This window comes from Bombus huntii, chromosome 5 (assembly GCF_024542735.1).
Source record: "Bombus huntii isolate Logan2020A chromosome 5, iyBomHunt1.1, whole genome shotgun sequence".
NCBI classification, from domain to species: Eukaryota; Metazoa; Arthropoda; class Insecta; order Hymenoptera; family Apidae; genus Bombus; species Bombus huntii.
This window is the reverse complement of record NC_066242.1, coordinates 292,031-306,113: the sequence shown is the minus strand read 5'-3', so window position 1 is coordinate 306,113 and position 14,083 is coordinate 292,031. Positions and strand designations below refer to the sequence as shown.

Sequence of the window (14,083 nt, the reverse complement as noted above, 5' to 3'; positions counted from 1 at the left end):
TGATGTTTTTTAAACTTTGTTTTGTCTCAAAAGGTAATTTATATAGACGATATATATTTTGTTTTGTTGTAGGCACAACGAGCAAAGCCCAAGTAAAAATGGACGAAAATCGAGCGACACTCGTGATTATTTATCCATATCAAGTAATTATTTGAGAAGCCCAGAATCAGGGATACGTACAGGAGGAGCTTATAGGAAAAAGAAACCAGCACCGTTACCACCAAATAAGAAGGAATGTGTTTCCGATCAGCGCACATCTTCAATGTCTAAACTACAATGCAGTTCTGCCGAATATCTCGTAATCTATGACCACGATCTTTTACGATTTACAATACTCGCGTAAAAATTTATTCCATCGTTTATACATCGTTTATATTACGTTCCATGTGAAAAGTACAACGAACGATAGCTAAAAATATCAAATTTTTTGTTATTAGGATTCACCTTCGCATAAAACATTTAAAACACGTAAGCCAAGACCAGCTCCACCACCACCAATTCCAGTGTCAAGTGGTTTTAAAGAGTGTCCTATGAATAAATCACACGATGCCAGTGTAGAATATAACATATGGGAAGATGAAAAGACTAATAAAGATGAAACAAATAGAAACAGACAGAGTTTTCCACACATAACATGCGAGGAAACTTTTCATTGTAGATCATATTTAGACAAAAGTATGGAAGGAAAATGGAAAAGGAAGAAAGGACCTGCTCCACCTTGTCCAATACCACATAGAAGAAAGGTAAGTGGAAACTTATTCATTTATTTTACTGTAAATTGTAACTGTGAATTGCGTCGTAGCTGTAAGTCTAAGCGCGAGTCACGTAATTCCGTAATTCCACGAATTTGAAAATACCAAAGTTCGCCTAACTCTTGCGACAATTCCATTTAGAGAGATTAAGATCCATTTACGTCCTGGCGCAATGTATGCAATTGTACATATATTCGAGGCCACTTTGTTTTCCTTAAAACCGATCGCGCCGTTCCGCGTCTCGACCGTTCTGTACACCGAACATCGTTCTCACACACGCTTCAACACACTTCAAACAACCAAGAAGTGCATATTATATATAGTTGTATAACAGTAGTATAGTTGATAGTTATAAATCTTCGTGTCGCATGTCGCGCATCGTGCCCATCGTATCATAAAGAACCTTGTTAGCTGAACCCACGCCAGTCCTGCCAACATTTCTTTTCTCATCGTTTGAAACAACATCAACATAATTGAAAACATAAATAAAAATAAGCTTTTTGGCCATTTTAGATAAAAGTAATGTCTCTTAAGGATGTTAAGTTGGAGTTAGATGAAATAGAATTGCAACAACAAGGCTTAGAAAAGCAAGGTGTCCGATTGGAACAATTGATAAGAAGTAAATGTGAATCTGGACCACAGATTAGCGGTAAATATATTTGTTGTGCCCAAATCTCCCTATTAAGGAAAGGAAAAATAATTCCGATGAATAATCCAATTTGAATGTCAACATTTCGGAAGCGTATAAGAATCCGGTAAATGAAGAAAAAATGTGCTTTAGAGATTTACACGCATATGCTCTATTTTGGAGGAAATCGCGAAGAAAGAAACAAATAAGTCTTCGCTTCTTCACTTATTTATACTTATTTATACTTCTTCTTTATATTGTTCAAAATGGTACACCCTCTTGCAGCAATACACGCATAAATGTCTAACATTGACATTTCTAAATCGTAGCTAAACATCGCTTTCTCAGAACAAATAAGCCTAAATAAATAAATAAATAAGTGAAAAAAGCAAAACTTCTTTGTTTCTTTTCTCACTCTCGCGATTTTCTCCAAAATGGAGCATAAACGAGCAGATCTCTAAAGGACGTTTTTTTCTTAGTTTGTCGGTCCCCTGCATGGTATCCTGTAGTTTTGACATTTAGATTGGGGACACCCTCCTAAATATGGACGATTATACTTTGTATAAAATATAACATTTTATATATTTACAATTCTCTTCTACAATAATACATACATAATATTGTAGACACTACAGATATTTCCCTTGGAACAGACGTAGAAGAATTAGTCTTAGAGTTATTTACTTTAGTAAATGAAAAGAATGAGTTATTTAGACGACAAGCCGAATTAATGTTACTCCGAAGACAGCAGAGATTAGAAGAAGAACATGCCGAAGTGGAATACCAAATTCGATGCTTAATGGCACAAAATGAATCAACTAAAACGGATTTTGATAAACAAAGAGAAGAAGCGTTGATACAAAGGTATAAGTTCAGCCTTCTTTCTTTTTTTTAACAGCTATTCGTAAATGATAAAAAAGGTGCAATGAAAGCTTAATATTTTTATCGACAGATTGATAGAAATTGTTGAAAGACGAAATGAAATTGTCGACTGCTTGGAAATGGATCGTCGCAGAGAAATAGAAGAAGATCGGAGTATACATCGTCACATGGACTTATTTGCTGGCAAGTACAAGTATAATGAAATGAAAGTACCTATTACTGATCTATCTTAATAAAGAAAATTACGTTGTTCATTGTTTAATAGCTAAAAATAAAAACGATATATCATGCAATGATATGGATACGACCGAAAAGAAGAAAAGAAAACAAAACAAATTAAAGGAGAAAATAAAAGAGAAGAGACTGAAAAGAATATTGAAGAAGGATGTTGATAAGGATGTAGATGAAATGGAGTTGACACTAAAACGTCATACTAAGCGAAAATGGTTTTAATTTATTTCGATACTTTACTTTTAATTACTTTAATATTCCAATCGAATACTTTAAGTAAACGTTACTGTGTGTAACTCGCTGGAAAATGCTACCTCGAATTTATGATTCAAAGGTTCTTTAAAATAACGTTCCAAATGAAATTTTGATCTAACAACTTTTTATTTAGATAAGATTGTATATTCTTTATGTATATCATTATGTATACTGTTTGTATAAAATTATCAATCTAAATAAAATTATCAAACAATCTGAAAAATGAAAACATGATCGAATGAAGCAGCAGCTGTTATTATTAAACGACTCGACTTTGGCATCGTTTGGATACAGCCACAATAACGAAGGATTCTTCGCATAAACGTTTACGTACATTTATTGTGCGTTTAGTTTCGAAAAAATGTAATATTACGTTTACTGTTGTAGACGAAAGAATATTATGTCGTTTATATTATGAGTATTATGTAACGTTAGACATTTAGGTTTTAGTAATTGTATTAATGAAAAACTTTATTTCCAAACGTTTTATTACAACAAAAATTAGAAATGTGTATCAACTCGTATGAGCGCGATCAAGAGATATTATGGATTATGCATGCCATTTTGAAAACGTTGAATCGATTGTTTAGAATTAAGCAGAGGTTATATAAAAACACTTGTCTTCTCTCGGGCACTTAATCTTTCGTTTTAGCATTCAAGCAATGCGTTTTGATAGTCATAAATGATTTCACGTCACTATATAATATTTTGAAAATGAAGGGATAAGAAATTGATATACTTTTCGAAGTTTGTTCGTTAAAACCTGAAACGATTCTTTAAAATAGAAAGAAATTCTCGTTCTATGTATAGCCACTGTTGGAAATATAGCGATGTCATAAAATTAGTGAAGCAGTAAATGTCATATATTTTGACCGTTCGACGAGTTCAAAAATTTTGGGTGAAATAATAGAAGGGCGTTAAAAGTTACTGCTGTAGGTAGGATCAATCAATACCGTCTATGATACTGTAATTTATGACTTCGCTATTTCCTTGTCAATAGAAATACATGGTGAGTCAGTAGAAACTATCATCAGGGATCTATTCACTTTATCAAAAACTGTTTGAAGTGAAATAGATTATTGTATTTAAGGGGTCTGGTCAAACGAATATATTTTGTTTTTATAACTATATTTTCTAAAGTATTAAAGTGACCTTGAGCTTTTTAAATGGTACCGCATATTTTTTACAACATTAATCGATCCAGTTGGATATTCTCTAAAAAAAGATATTAAGCTATTTATACCAAAAAAACCATTTTATAGTTTGGCAGAATTTAGCAGATATTTTAACTTTAATTTCTCAGAATTAGTATATGAAAGATAAGGGAGGACGCGAGGCGGTATTCTTGTGCAATATTTACCTTGTCTTGATCTTTCATACGTTTATTTTGATAGCATCTTGGCAAGGTATAAAAAAAAAGTTCACAAACTTTTAACACTTCTGTATGAAATTCAAGATTATTCGATTTAAAATATTCTACCTATTTGAGAGAGGAAATAAAAATTGTAAAGCTTCCTATATTAAGCTCTTTTTCTAAAAATACCTTTAAATTGTAAAATTGATCAAAATATCTTACATCATCCACAAATACATTTTTAAAAGCAAGAAATGCTAGAATTTTCAATTCCTTCGCAGACCGGGGGCTACATGCCCCCCCCCCCCCCCCCATACTATTTTAGTATCACATGCGACATTATCGGTTCAGTATAGAATAAGATACCAGCGCTACTTACGAAGGAATGATAGGAATAATAATTAAATCAATGATCGATATACCCATAATCAAGATCGATCTATATTCTATCAGAGAGAAAATGAGGAAATGCTCACATCCGTGGTTCTAGTTCTTTCACAGTACAGGTGCTGCACCATACGGCCAAGTGCTGAGTTTAAGTAAAATTAGCATGTGCAAGAACCTATAAAATTAGGGATTGTATATATGTATACATGAAACTAGAAAAAGTAGATATGAACTTTTCCATAGAACCGTACAATTAAATAGATTCTTGTAGCGTGGAACTCAATAAGTTCGTGTGTATGCTAGTATACAAGCAAACAGGGCAGATCCCTAATGTTATAGGTTCTTGTACATGCTAATGTTAAGTAAACTCAGCATTTGGTCATATGGTGCAACACCTATACTATGATACAACACTAGAAGTACGGGCGTGAGCACTCTCATTTCCTCTGTTACTTTTAATCTCATCGCACGCAATCTGTGCCTTTAGAACGACGATATCTCTAACGATGGACAACCGCCGTCCAATCATTTATGACCTTTATGTCATAGGACCTTTAGGTTCTAGAACATATTAGTTACAAATTTTTATTAAATTGTGTGCGAAAACTTGAATAAGTCATTAAATTAATTTCAAATAATAGAATATCTTTTTTCATTTTTAAAAATGCTTTCATTAAAGAATTGGATATAAAATAAAAATTTATTTGTAATACTTGGATGATATAAATAGCACTTAAAAAATGATTATTTAAAAGTTATTATTTGAACTTAAATTTATAGTTTAAAAATGTTAGGAATCAGGAAATAAAATAAAGAATCAAATTTTATTCCCCACTAATAAATAAGTAGTACGCAATCTGCAATATACTTCGATATTTCCTTTCAATTCTACTATTACTTTGTGTATAATTCAAAGTTTTTTCATTCGTTACGACAATTTGAGATGTTAATGTATATATTTTTTCTTCCGATTCATGTGTTGTTTCTTTATATACATTTTCATTTACCTTTAACGATTTATCTCAAGGCGAAGTTCTTCGCGTTCTTTCGAAATTTTTGCATTACTTGTAAATTAGATAATTCATTGTTATTCTCTTATATCAACTCTAACGCAAATCAGAGAACTTACTGTCTCAGGAACAGTGCTGGGACCCGGATAGTAGGATCAAATTCAGATGTACCCTCGTTTGTGGATGTACTTACTTAGTTATCGGCTCCACTAAATATTAAAATTAATACGATAATAATAAAAATATACACGTTTTAAGTTTATCTTATAACTTATAATTTTTACATCTCGTCTGTGCTAACTCTAATAGTAAACTGCTAATAGATTAAATTTGTTGCCTGTAAAGCATAATTTGTAAAATTATGAAAATAAGAATTAATTATTACAAACTTTTCTGTTCCATATTACATAAATGTATTATTAATATTTTACATCTTATAAACAGATCTTATATTCGCAATTAATTTACAATCTAACCTCTTTCAGAATTTTTATATTTCACAAACATGACATCACTTTTAAAAAGCCTTAATGGATTTCAACTGTTTAGTAGACACTTAAAACAAAGGTATTAAGTTAGAATAATATGTTTATACTTGTAATAACTTACTTGAATGTTTCTGTAAAATAAATTAGTTTTCACTAGTACAATTATTTTAGCCTTAACATAATATCTGTTCCTGCTCGTGGTAAATTACAAAATCCTCCACCAAAGAAACGTCACCCACAGTGGCTACCAAAACCAACACGTATAGTATGTATTTGAAATAGATAAATAACATTTTTATTTTTTACTGTTTCGCAAATAGTCTATATTGTCATTTTTCATATTAGCGTTATAATGAAGAACTTTCTCCAGAAAACAAAGAATTTCTCTCTGAATTTGTATCAGCCAATAATGGTCTGCTCGGTGTACAAAAATCTCCATTAAATACAGAACTTGTTCAGTCCGCAACATGGACTCCAGGCTCTAAACGTACTGGTTTAATTGGGAAAAAGATAGGAGTATATCCAATGTGGTTGAAAAATGGTAAAAAAGTAACGACAACGCTAATACAGGTATTTCCTAATATAGTAAATATACTATAATAATAATTATATGAAATACATTTTGATTTCATATAAACTCATATATCTAATTTCTTAATAGATTGTAGATAATGAAGTTGTAAAATATATGCCACCTGAAGAATTCAATCCAGTTAAGCGCACTAAACATTTACAACCTAAAGTAAAAAATGGTTGCCTCGTATTAGGTGCAGTAAACATTGATCCACAGCTAGTATGTTATGTTTCCTATATCTCTTAATATTTATCTAAGTTTTCTGAATATAATGTTTGTATTATCAATTTGTATAGCTTACTAAGGAATATTATGGAATATTTAATGCAGCTGGAGTTACACCAAAAAAAACACTAATGAGATTTGTAGTTTCACCAAATGCTGCTCTTCAACCAGGAACTCCTTTGTGTGCAGCTCATTTTAAACCAGGAGAATTTATTGATATTCGAGGAAAAACGTAAATCTTATTTACTAATACTTTCCTTTTTATACATGATGTGTATAATATGTAATCCATTACATTGTTCTTTAAAAACATAGTATAGATCGTGGTTTTCAAGGTGTCATGAAAAGGTGGGGCTTTAAAGGTATGCCTGCTTCTCATGGTGTAACTAAAACGCATAGAAGACCAGGCAATATAGGCTCAGGAGGAACAAAGGCTAGGGTAATGCCAGGTACTAAAATGCCTGGACATATGGGAAATCGTTGGCGTATTCTCAAAGGTGTAAAGGTAATTCATCATTTTTACTTAGCACACATCTATTACATTTATGATCTATTATTCGTCTTTCTTTTGGTTGCAAATATATTCATTTAAAGACATTTTTTTTTATATATTTATTACTTTTTGTTATCGTGAAATATCATATATGATACAAGTAAAACAACAATTCAAAATACGGTATAATCTTTTTTCTTATTATTTTTTTTTTATGTATCACAATATATTAAACAGTACAATTGAATCTTTATTTTTCTATCAAACCACATAATTTGTTTTGTTTTCAATTGTAGAATTAGAGTGAATGATCAAGATGATCTATCAGTATAATAGCTATATCAAATTATTGTTTATACATATACTTTATATATTTGAACACTATTTGTAAATATTTTTTCCAAGTTTTATACAAAGATAGTGCATATTTATTTCTTTTTTTGTAGTTTTACAAAAAAAATATTCGTGAAGTTGAAAATCTATAACTACAAGAATGTACTCAATTTTTTCATTTATCTTAAATAAAATTAGTTAAAAATTACGCATAACATTTCAGCTCAATCTTTTGTAACTCTCATGTAAGGAATTCAGAATTGCTTTCCATATAAAATGTGTTTAGTATAGAAGTAAGATACACTGAATTCTGAAATGTTTATATGAAATATTTGAGAATGTAGATATTTATGATGAAACATTTGAAGATTATCTCCTTACATCATTCAGTAGTTACAAAACGTTAATTCTTTAAAACTATATTACTTTTGAAAGGAAGATACATTATACAGCAGTGGCACTTTAAAATTATTTTACAACAGCTAGTGAAAAACATATATTCACAATTAGTCAAACTTATATGATTCATTTATTATTTATTTTAAAATTATAGTTTGTAATGTAAATAATATAGAAAATTTGCAAGAATGATAAATTGTGCTAGGAATATACCAACGTCATAACGTTCCACAATGTGTAATAACTTTTTCCTTTAACACTCTGATATTAGAGCATATGAAAGATATTAGCAAAAAATGAAAGAACTGTTAGTTATTAATAATAGTTATTAATCTAATGGAAACTCTCAAACGTGGAATTAAAAAATTTAATCAATTTCCTTATAGGATTATTTAAAGACATGCCTCAGTTATATGGCTATACACAAAAATTTCACAATTATTTTAGATCAGCAAATGAGAATTATAAATAATAAAATAATATTAATCTGTCACAATTGCAATAGCAATAATTGTAAATAAATTTTTAGAAAGAATCCATCAGAATTAGATTAATAAATAATTACAACGATGTAAATATGTTGAAAGATTATTAACAATTATATGTAATGGTTTCAGATCACTGTTAAACTTTTGTGTGTATGTTGCAGATACTACGAATAAACACTAAATATAATGTAATTTGGGTATTAGGTCATAACGTCCCAGGAGAGGTAAATACCATGTGTTATTTGTATGATACGATTTTACCTACTAAAAAAAGTACGTCACCACATTTTCCTACATATTTACCGAATAATGAAAACACGAATGTACTTCCTGAAGAACTTTATGCGGATGATGTTCACCCATTTAGTGACCCCACTATTGAATATCAACCAAAATCGTAATTGTAATAACGTAGTAAATAAAAAAAGTACTTTATAATAAGAGGACATATTTTATGAAAATATTTAAATCTCTTCAAATTTCTAGATAACCTGCTTATTCACGCAATCGAAAATCTAGGCAAAGATTAGCAATTAACGTCGCCGCGTTTATTAGACAGTTTTATTGTTTATCCTCTTCCCCTTACAGAAATAATTCATAGACGTGAATTAAGCTAATAAAGAGTAGTCAATTGACTTATTTATTTAGTAATCAATATTATTATAAATTTAACATGCCTAAAATATACACGAATTATTTTATAAATGTAACATCACTAACCAAGACTCATCTCAAGTTAGAGTGGAGAGCAGCATGATCAAACAATAAAAAGGACCTTTTCCTCGTTGCTCTTCAATTTAGAGAGCAAGTTAATTAATTTACTAGAATAATTTAGTCAATATGATGCATGTCAATAGCTGCATTCGGTTAAGTACCGCTCCACCAATGATTTTAATATGCGCAATCAGAAAGGGGAAAAAGCTAACATATAGTTTGTTAAAAGAATCAAAAAGAAAAGAATACAGATTCTTATCTCAATAAGAAACTCTTTTGCTCCACGGCTTTATCCTTATTTTGTTCTAATTTCTCTTTTTCGGAGGGGGGGGGGGGGGAGGAAGAGGGCAAAACATTGGCCAGTCATAATTACAGTTTTAAATTTGCAAAACCAAACATGATCCTTGATTTGATAACGGCATATTGAAATTGCCACATAAGAATATAAAAGGGTAAGTAGAATGACTCCATAACAGAGTTTGTCGGGGGACGGCACGATCAGATAAGAAATAATAGAGGCCCTCTCAGAACTTAAAACCTTCATTCGAAATGCTCGTCGTCTGATCGAATTCAAATGTTGATTCCACAACTTGTGGCTCCAGATTCGTATCATTTGTCTAAAAGAATCATAAATTATTTTTTCTGTGTTAAAAACATCACAATAAAATCTAATTATTAATTATGAAAATAGAGTAAGTACATACTTCTTCTGAAAAGTATTGCTCAATAATTTCGTACGCTAATTTATAAATATCTATGTTGTCGTGATTTTGCAATGATTCAATCTTATCCAAACCTACAAAAACACAAATTTCATAATATAAATTAATATACCTTAAAATAATGTTGTACATGGCATTAAATGCTACAAAGGCTAACCTGAACATTCTTCAATCATATTGGCCAACTGTTCAACTTGTGGTCCAGCAAGTTTGAGCATATTGTGTATACCGTCTAAAACAACTTGTACAACTTGAGTATCTTTACAGTCAAGGAGATTACAGAAAGGTGCGATAACGCCTTCTTGTATCATCCGCGCGACCTGTTCTTCATTGCCACTTATTGTTAAATTGCTGATTGCCCACGCTGCTTCCTTTTGTGTTTGGAATTCACCCTGATAAAAAAAGGTAAATATATAATGGTAACATCGATAAAAGTTAAATCGATAAAATTTCGATAATTTTAACAAAAATATCTTCTTACATTCATTAAATTGTGAATAATGAGAGGCAGTAATCCAGCATCTATAACTGCTTGAACCTGAGATTGATTGCCAGCAGTTACATTTGAAAGGAACCAAACTGCTTCTTTACAAATTTTCTCCCTCTGATGAGTTAATAAATTGGGAAAATATGAAAGTGCATCACAATTTAATACAATTTGCGTTTGTTCGTCTGTACCCGTTACAATATTGCCAACTGCTCTCAAAGCAGCCGTTTGCACCTTAACTTCTTTGTGCGAGAGAAGTGGTATAAGACGAGGCACTACACCACTATCTATAACCATTTGAATTTGTTCATTACCACCATCAGTCAAATAGCTCACTGCCCAAATTGTGTCAACAAGAATCTAAAATTTATTTTGAATATAATAAATTGTTTATAAGAACTACATGTAATTACTAGTGTATTAAATGTCTAACTTACGTTGATATCTGTGTGATGAATAAGTACGTTAAGAGCAGGTAAAATTTCCTCAATAGTTTTAACAGGTGGCGGTGGATCTTTATTCCTACATAAATTTACGATTACCCAAGTTACATTACGTAAAAAAGTAATTGGTATATCTGGCTTAATAAACGTTAACAATGGCTGTACAACACCAAGGTTGATAACATAATCCCTAGATAGAGGACCATCTCCAATAATATTTCCTACAATAAAAAAGATCATCAATACCACATGACAGTATTGTTTACTTTAATTTACCTACCTAAAGCCCATACAGCTTGTTCACAGACATTCTGTTGACTTGACAGTAACAAATGCAAGAAGTGTGGAACTGCACCAGCAGCTACAACTGCTTGCGTTTGAGGTGAAGTTCCACTTGCAATGTTTGTTAAAGCCCATGCTGCTTCAAATTGTAGTGACGGACTGGAAAGAAAATTATATTAATATTTAATAATAATAAAGATGCAAACGATAAAACCAAGCATTTATTGCCATTGAAAATGTAATATTATAAACGAGCCTTTAAGAAAAACTATTATGTACGTATTTCATTCTATTCCTATCTTAAAAGCAAAAGACAAATAATAAAATTTCTAGACCTATAAAATCTTACACAACCAGTAAATATAATTTTACTCTCACAAAAAATAATATACTAAGTAATATTATAAAGTAGGATTATAATCAAGGTCATAATTAACTCTGTATATACACAAAGTCATTCACTATCATACCTATTGTGCTGTTGAAGACATTTAACTAAAATTGGTAAAATGCCACTTTCAATTAATCGATCAATCGGTGGATTACGATCTGATGATAGTAACTTTCTTGCTTGTTGCACAGCTTGTAATTTAACAGCTGGATCTGAATTATCAGCTTTCGACACTAGTTCCTTTAAATCGATTTTTGATAAATCAATGTTATTTTTATCAATATCTTCTTCATCTGGAAAAGGATGTTGTTACATCACCGACACTTAATATTCTTTCTTTTAAAAACTTTACCTATTAAATCTGTAATAGGCACATTTCTTCGTTTCTGTAAAGTCTCATCACGTTTGTTTTTACGTAACTCTACTGTTGCCTCATTTCTTCTTCTCCTCATTTCCTGAAATATATGATACATTGCCATTCAAAAGTTATTAAATCAACTGCAATGTGTCGCATTCCAATACCTTTAAAATGCAAATGTACTTTAAAAAGAAGATATAGATTAAGTACATTTTCATTATAGAAAAATAACATAATTACTGTAATATTGTTTTTATGCTCTAAAAATTAAGAAATATGTATTATGATGATTTTACCAATCTCTATTGAAGTAAAATTGAAATATTAGACAATGAAAATGTTTCTGTTTTGTACAATGTAATAAAACATGTAACAATCATATAATACATAGAAACATTTTGCGTTCTTTAATAATAATGCATGAATTTCAGGAAGTGATATTTATTTGACAATTTTTAAAGTTTTAATATATTAATAAATTTAGTATCATAACTGAAAATATTTTAATAATAACTTCAAAATCTTGTATAAAAAAAAATGTACTATAAAGAACAAAGTATATTTATAATGTTTGTAAATTTTACTTACCTACAAATACAACAATAATAAAAAATGTATCTTTCAATAGAATTTTTTTAAACCAATACAATTTTATTGAAAAATTTTGTGACAAATTTAGTTGAATTTCAAAACATTTTTACTATTTGGAAATGGTCCAATATACCAATTTCTTTCAAGTGAGATAAACTAAAATATCACATACATTCTACAGAATCTCAATATTTCTAATTGCAATGAAAAGATACATAAAAGCATTATTTATCTCAAGGATATAATGAGATTACATAGTAAGTTATTAATAACTTACTCATAAGGATTTAAACAAACAGTCAAAATAAAATAACTCGACTTTATATTTCTCATAATATATTTTTTATAATAATTTGTTCAGGTCTATCTCTGATAGTGCTATATTTGACGTTAATGTAACGATACTGTCTACTTGTTTCGGAATAGTACGATTCTATTCAAAATACGATACTGCGGTATTTGATAAAATTATATTAACAATATTGATGCATCTTATGCTAGCTGAATATACAGATCCATCCATTATATGGGACAACAAAGTATGCAAATACATTGCAGAAATTTGAAAAAAAAACCAGCACCCATAATAATCTTTGATTTATCCGGTCAGTACGACAGCCGAAGTTTCCAGACGCACAACGTAACTGCGCACAATGATGAACACACCGGATACTCACTTCTTGATCTTTGCCTTTGTACTTAAAAACCATCATTCGATTCTTGCTTAGCATTTCCGCCGCCATTTTTTCAATAACTAAATCGTTCGCACTCGCTTATATTGATATGTGCCGGCACCCGGATACCCGTGACCACGGACTACTGCGAAAAATTCTGTATCCGTGTTACTGTGGTCGATTTACTTCGACAGCTGCATACCGTTGCGCGACAGCCTTAATGTACATCAATATGCAATGGAATAATATATAACACTCGTTCTTTCTTGGATCTCGATCGACCATCAAATATTCTTTCTTATCCTTAGTCACGTTTTCTCAGCACAAACGCAACGTTTCTGCCATCTCCGAAAAGAACATCGGAAATGAGCAAGGTGGCGCTTCGGAAGACGCGTGTGTTTTCACCACGGTTTTCACTATATAACCTGCTAGTGATCTATTTTCTTTAAAAACGTTTCGTAATATTGCAGATTTAATATGGTTATCATCAGCTAAGATGCGAGTAACACAGTAACTTTTCTACATTTTTTCAAGTATATATGTACATATATGTAATTGGAAAATCATTAAACATTTTATATATAAATACACATATAAACATGGATATACATGTATAAACATAGAAATTTTTCAAATTCGCTCTTAAAGATAACAAGTAGTTTTAACATGAACAAATATGAATTAAAGTTTTTGCCAATTTATTTTTCAATAGGTTATTTTATGTGTAATATTAGTTTATAAAACATAGACCATATAAGAGAATATTTTATAGCTTCTATTAAGAAATAATGATCATTTGTTGTGAAAAATAAAATCATACGCATGTTTCATTATTTTGAATTAATCTATTAATATTTGTTTTGAATTTTCGCATAGTTATGTGAATAATAATTTAAAACTGCAAATGAAAGAAGTTCTTACA

The 14,083-nt window shown here is 30.4% G+C and overlaps 3 protein-coding genes across 10 annotated transcripts in view; 2 read left to right on the top strand and 1 right to left on the bottom strand.

The window, feature by feature from the left end:
• LOC126865455 (MICAL-like protein 1) overlaps nt 1–2,977 on the top strand; it is a 51,995-nt gene extending 49,018 nt beyond the window's left edge. For all 3 annotated transcript variants that reach the window (XM_050617950.1, XM_050617951.1, XM_050617952.1), the window contains 6 exons: nt 73–298; nt 438–743; nt 1,266–1,401; nt 2,007–2,244; nt 2,333–2,445; nt 2,528–2,977. In XM_050617950.1, the coding sequence (XP_050473907.1) occupies nt 73–298; nt 438–743; nt 1,266–1,401; nt 2,007–2,244; nt 2,333–2,445; nt 2,528–2,715 (1,207 nt within the window). In that variant the 3' untranslated portion in view covers nt 2,716–2,977. The remainder of the gene's footprint in view (nt 1–72; nt 299–437; nt 744–1,265; nt 1,402–2,006; nt 2,245–2,332; nt 2,446–2,527) is intronic.
• Nucleotides 2,978–4,980: 2,003 nt separating this feature from the next.
• On the top strand, nt 4,981–8,945 carry LOC126865468 (39S ribosomal protein L3, mitochondrial). 5 transcript variants are annotated; one of them, XM_050617991.1, is made up of 8 exons: nt 4,981–5,047; nt 5,985–6,066; nt 6,159–6,252; nt 6,333–6,557; nt 6,649–6,780; nt 6,858–7,018; nt 7,102–7,291; nt 8,661–8,945. In XM_050617991.1, the coding sequence occupies exons 1-8, from the start codon at nt 4,996–4,998 to the stop codon at nt 8,898–8,900; spliced, it is 1,176 nt and encodes a 391-aa protein (XP_050473948.1). In that variant the 5' UTR covers nt 4,981–4,995; the 3' UTR covers nt 8,901–8,945. The 5 variants fall into 5 exon arrangements, with proteins under 5 accessions (XP_050473948.1, XP_050473952.1, XP_050473951.1 ...); XM_050617995.1 differs by lacking the exon at nt 4,981–5,047 and adding an exon at nt 5,343–5,440; XM_050617994.1 differs by lacking the exon at nt 4,981–5,047 and adding an exon at nt 5,451–5,648.
• Nucleotides 8,946–9,107: 162 nt separating this feature from the next.
• Nucleotides 9,108–13,555, bottom strand: LOC126865465 (importin subunit alpha-3). Of its 2 annotated transcripts, none has more exons than XM_050617984.1 (9): nt 13,069–13,555; nt 11,891–11,993; nt 11,618–11,831; nt 11,146–11,306; nt 10,860–11,086; nt 10,417–10,782; nt 10,093–10,327; nt 9,918–10,009; nt 9,108–9,830 (listed from the first exon to the last, which is right to left on the bottom strand). In XM_050617984.1, the coding sequence occupies exons 1-9, from the start codon at nt 13,228–13,230 to the stop codon at nt 9,738–9,740; spliced, it is 1,653 nt and encodes a 550-aa protein (XP_050473941.1). In that variant the 5' UTR covers nt 13,231–13,555; the 3' UTR covers nt 9,108–9,737. The 2 variants fall into 2 exon arrangements, with proteins under 2 accessions (XP_050473941.1, XP_050473942.1); XM_050617985.1 differs by having other exon boundaries at nt 13,165–13,551.
• Nucleotides 13,556–14,083: the final 528 nt, after the last annotated feature.

Bases quoted from the DNA above. Each gene is read 5' to 3' on its own strand.
- LOC126865468 (XM_050617991.1), top strand. From the start codon at position 4,996: ATGGACAACCGCCGTCCAATCATTTATGACCTTTATGTCATAGGACCT. The intron at 6,253-6,332 runs GTATGTATTTGA...TTTTCATATTAG, and splicing joins TACCAAAACCAACACGTATA to CGTTATAATGAAGAACTTTC. The intron at 7,019-7,101 runs GTAAATCTTATT...TTAAAAACATAG, and splicing joins ATTGATATTCGAGGAAAAAC to TATAGATCGTGGTTTTCAAG.
- LOC126865465 (XM_050617984.1), bottom strand. From the start codon at position 13,230: ATGGCGGCGGAAATGCTAAGCAAGAATCGAATGATGGTTTTTAAGTAC. The intron at 11,832-11,890 runs GTAAAGTTTTTA...ATCCTTTTCCAG, and splicing joins GCCTATTACAGATTTAATAG to ATGAAGAAGATATTGATAAA. The intron at 10,783-10,859 runs GTAAGTTAGACA...AATAAATTTTAG, and splicing joins TTCATCACACAGATATCAAC to ATTCTTGTTGACACAATTTG.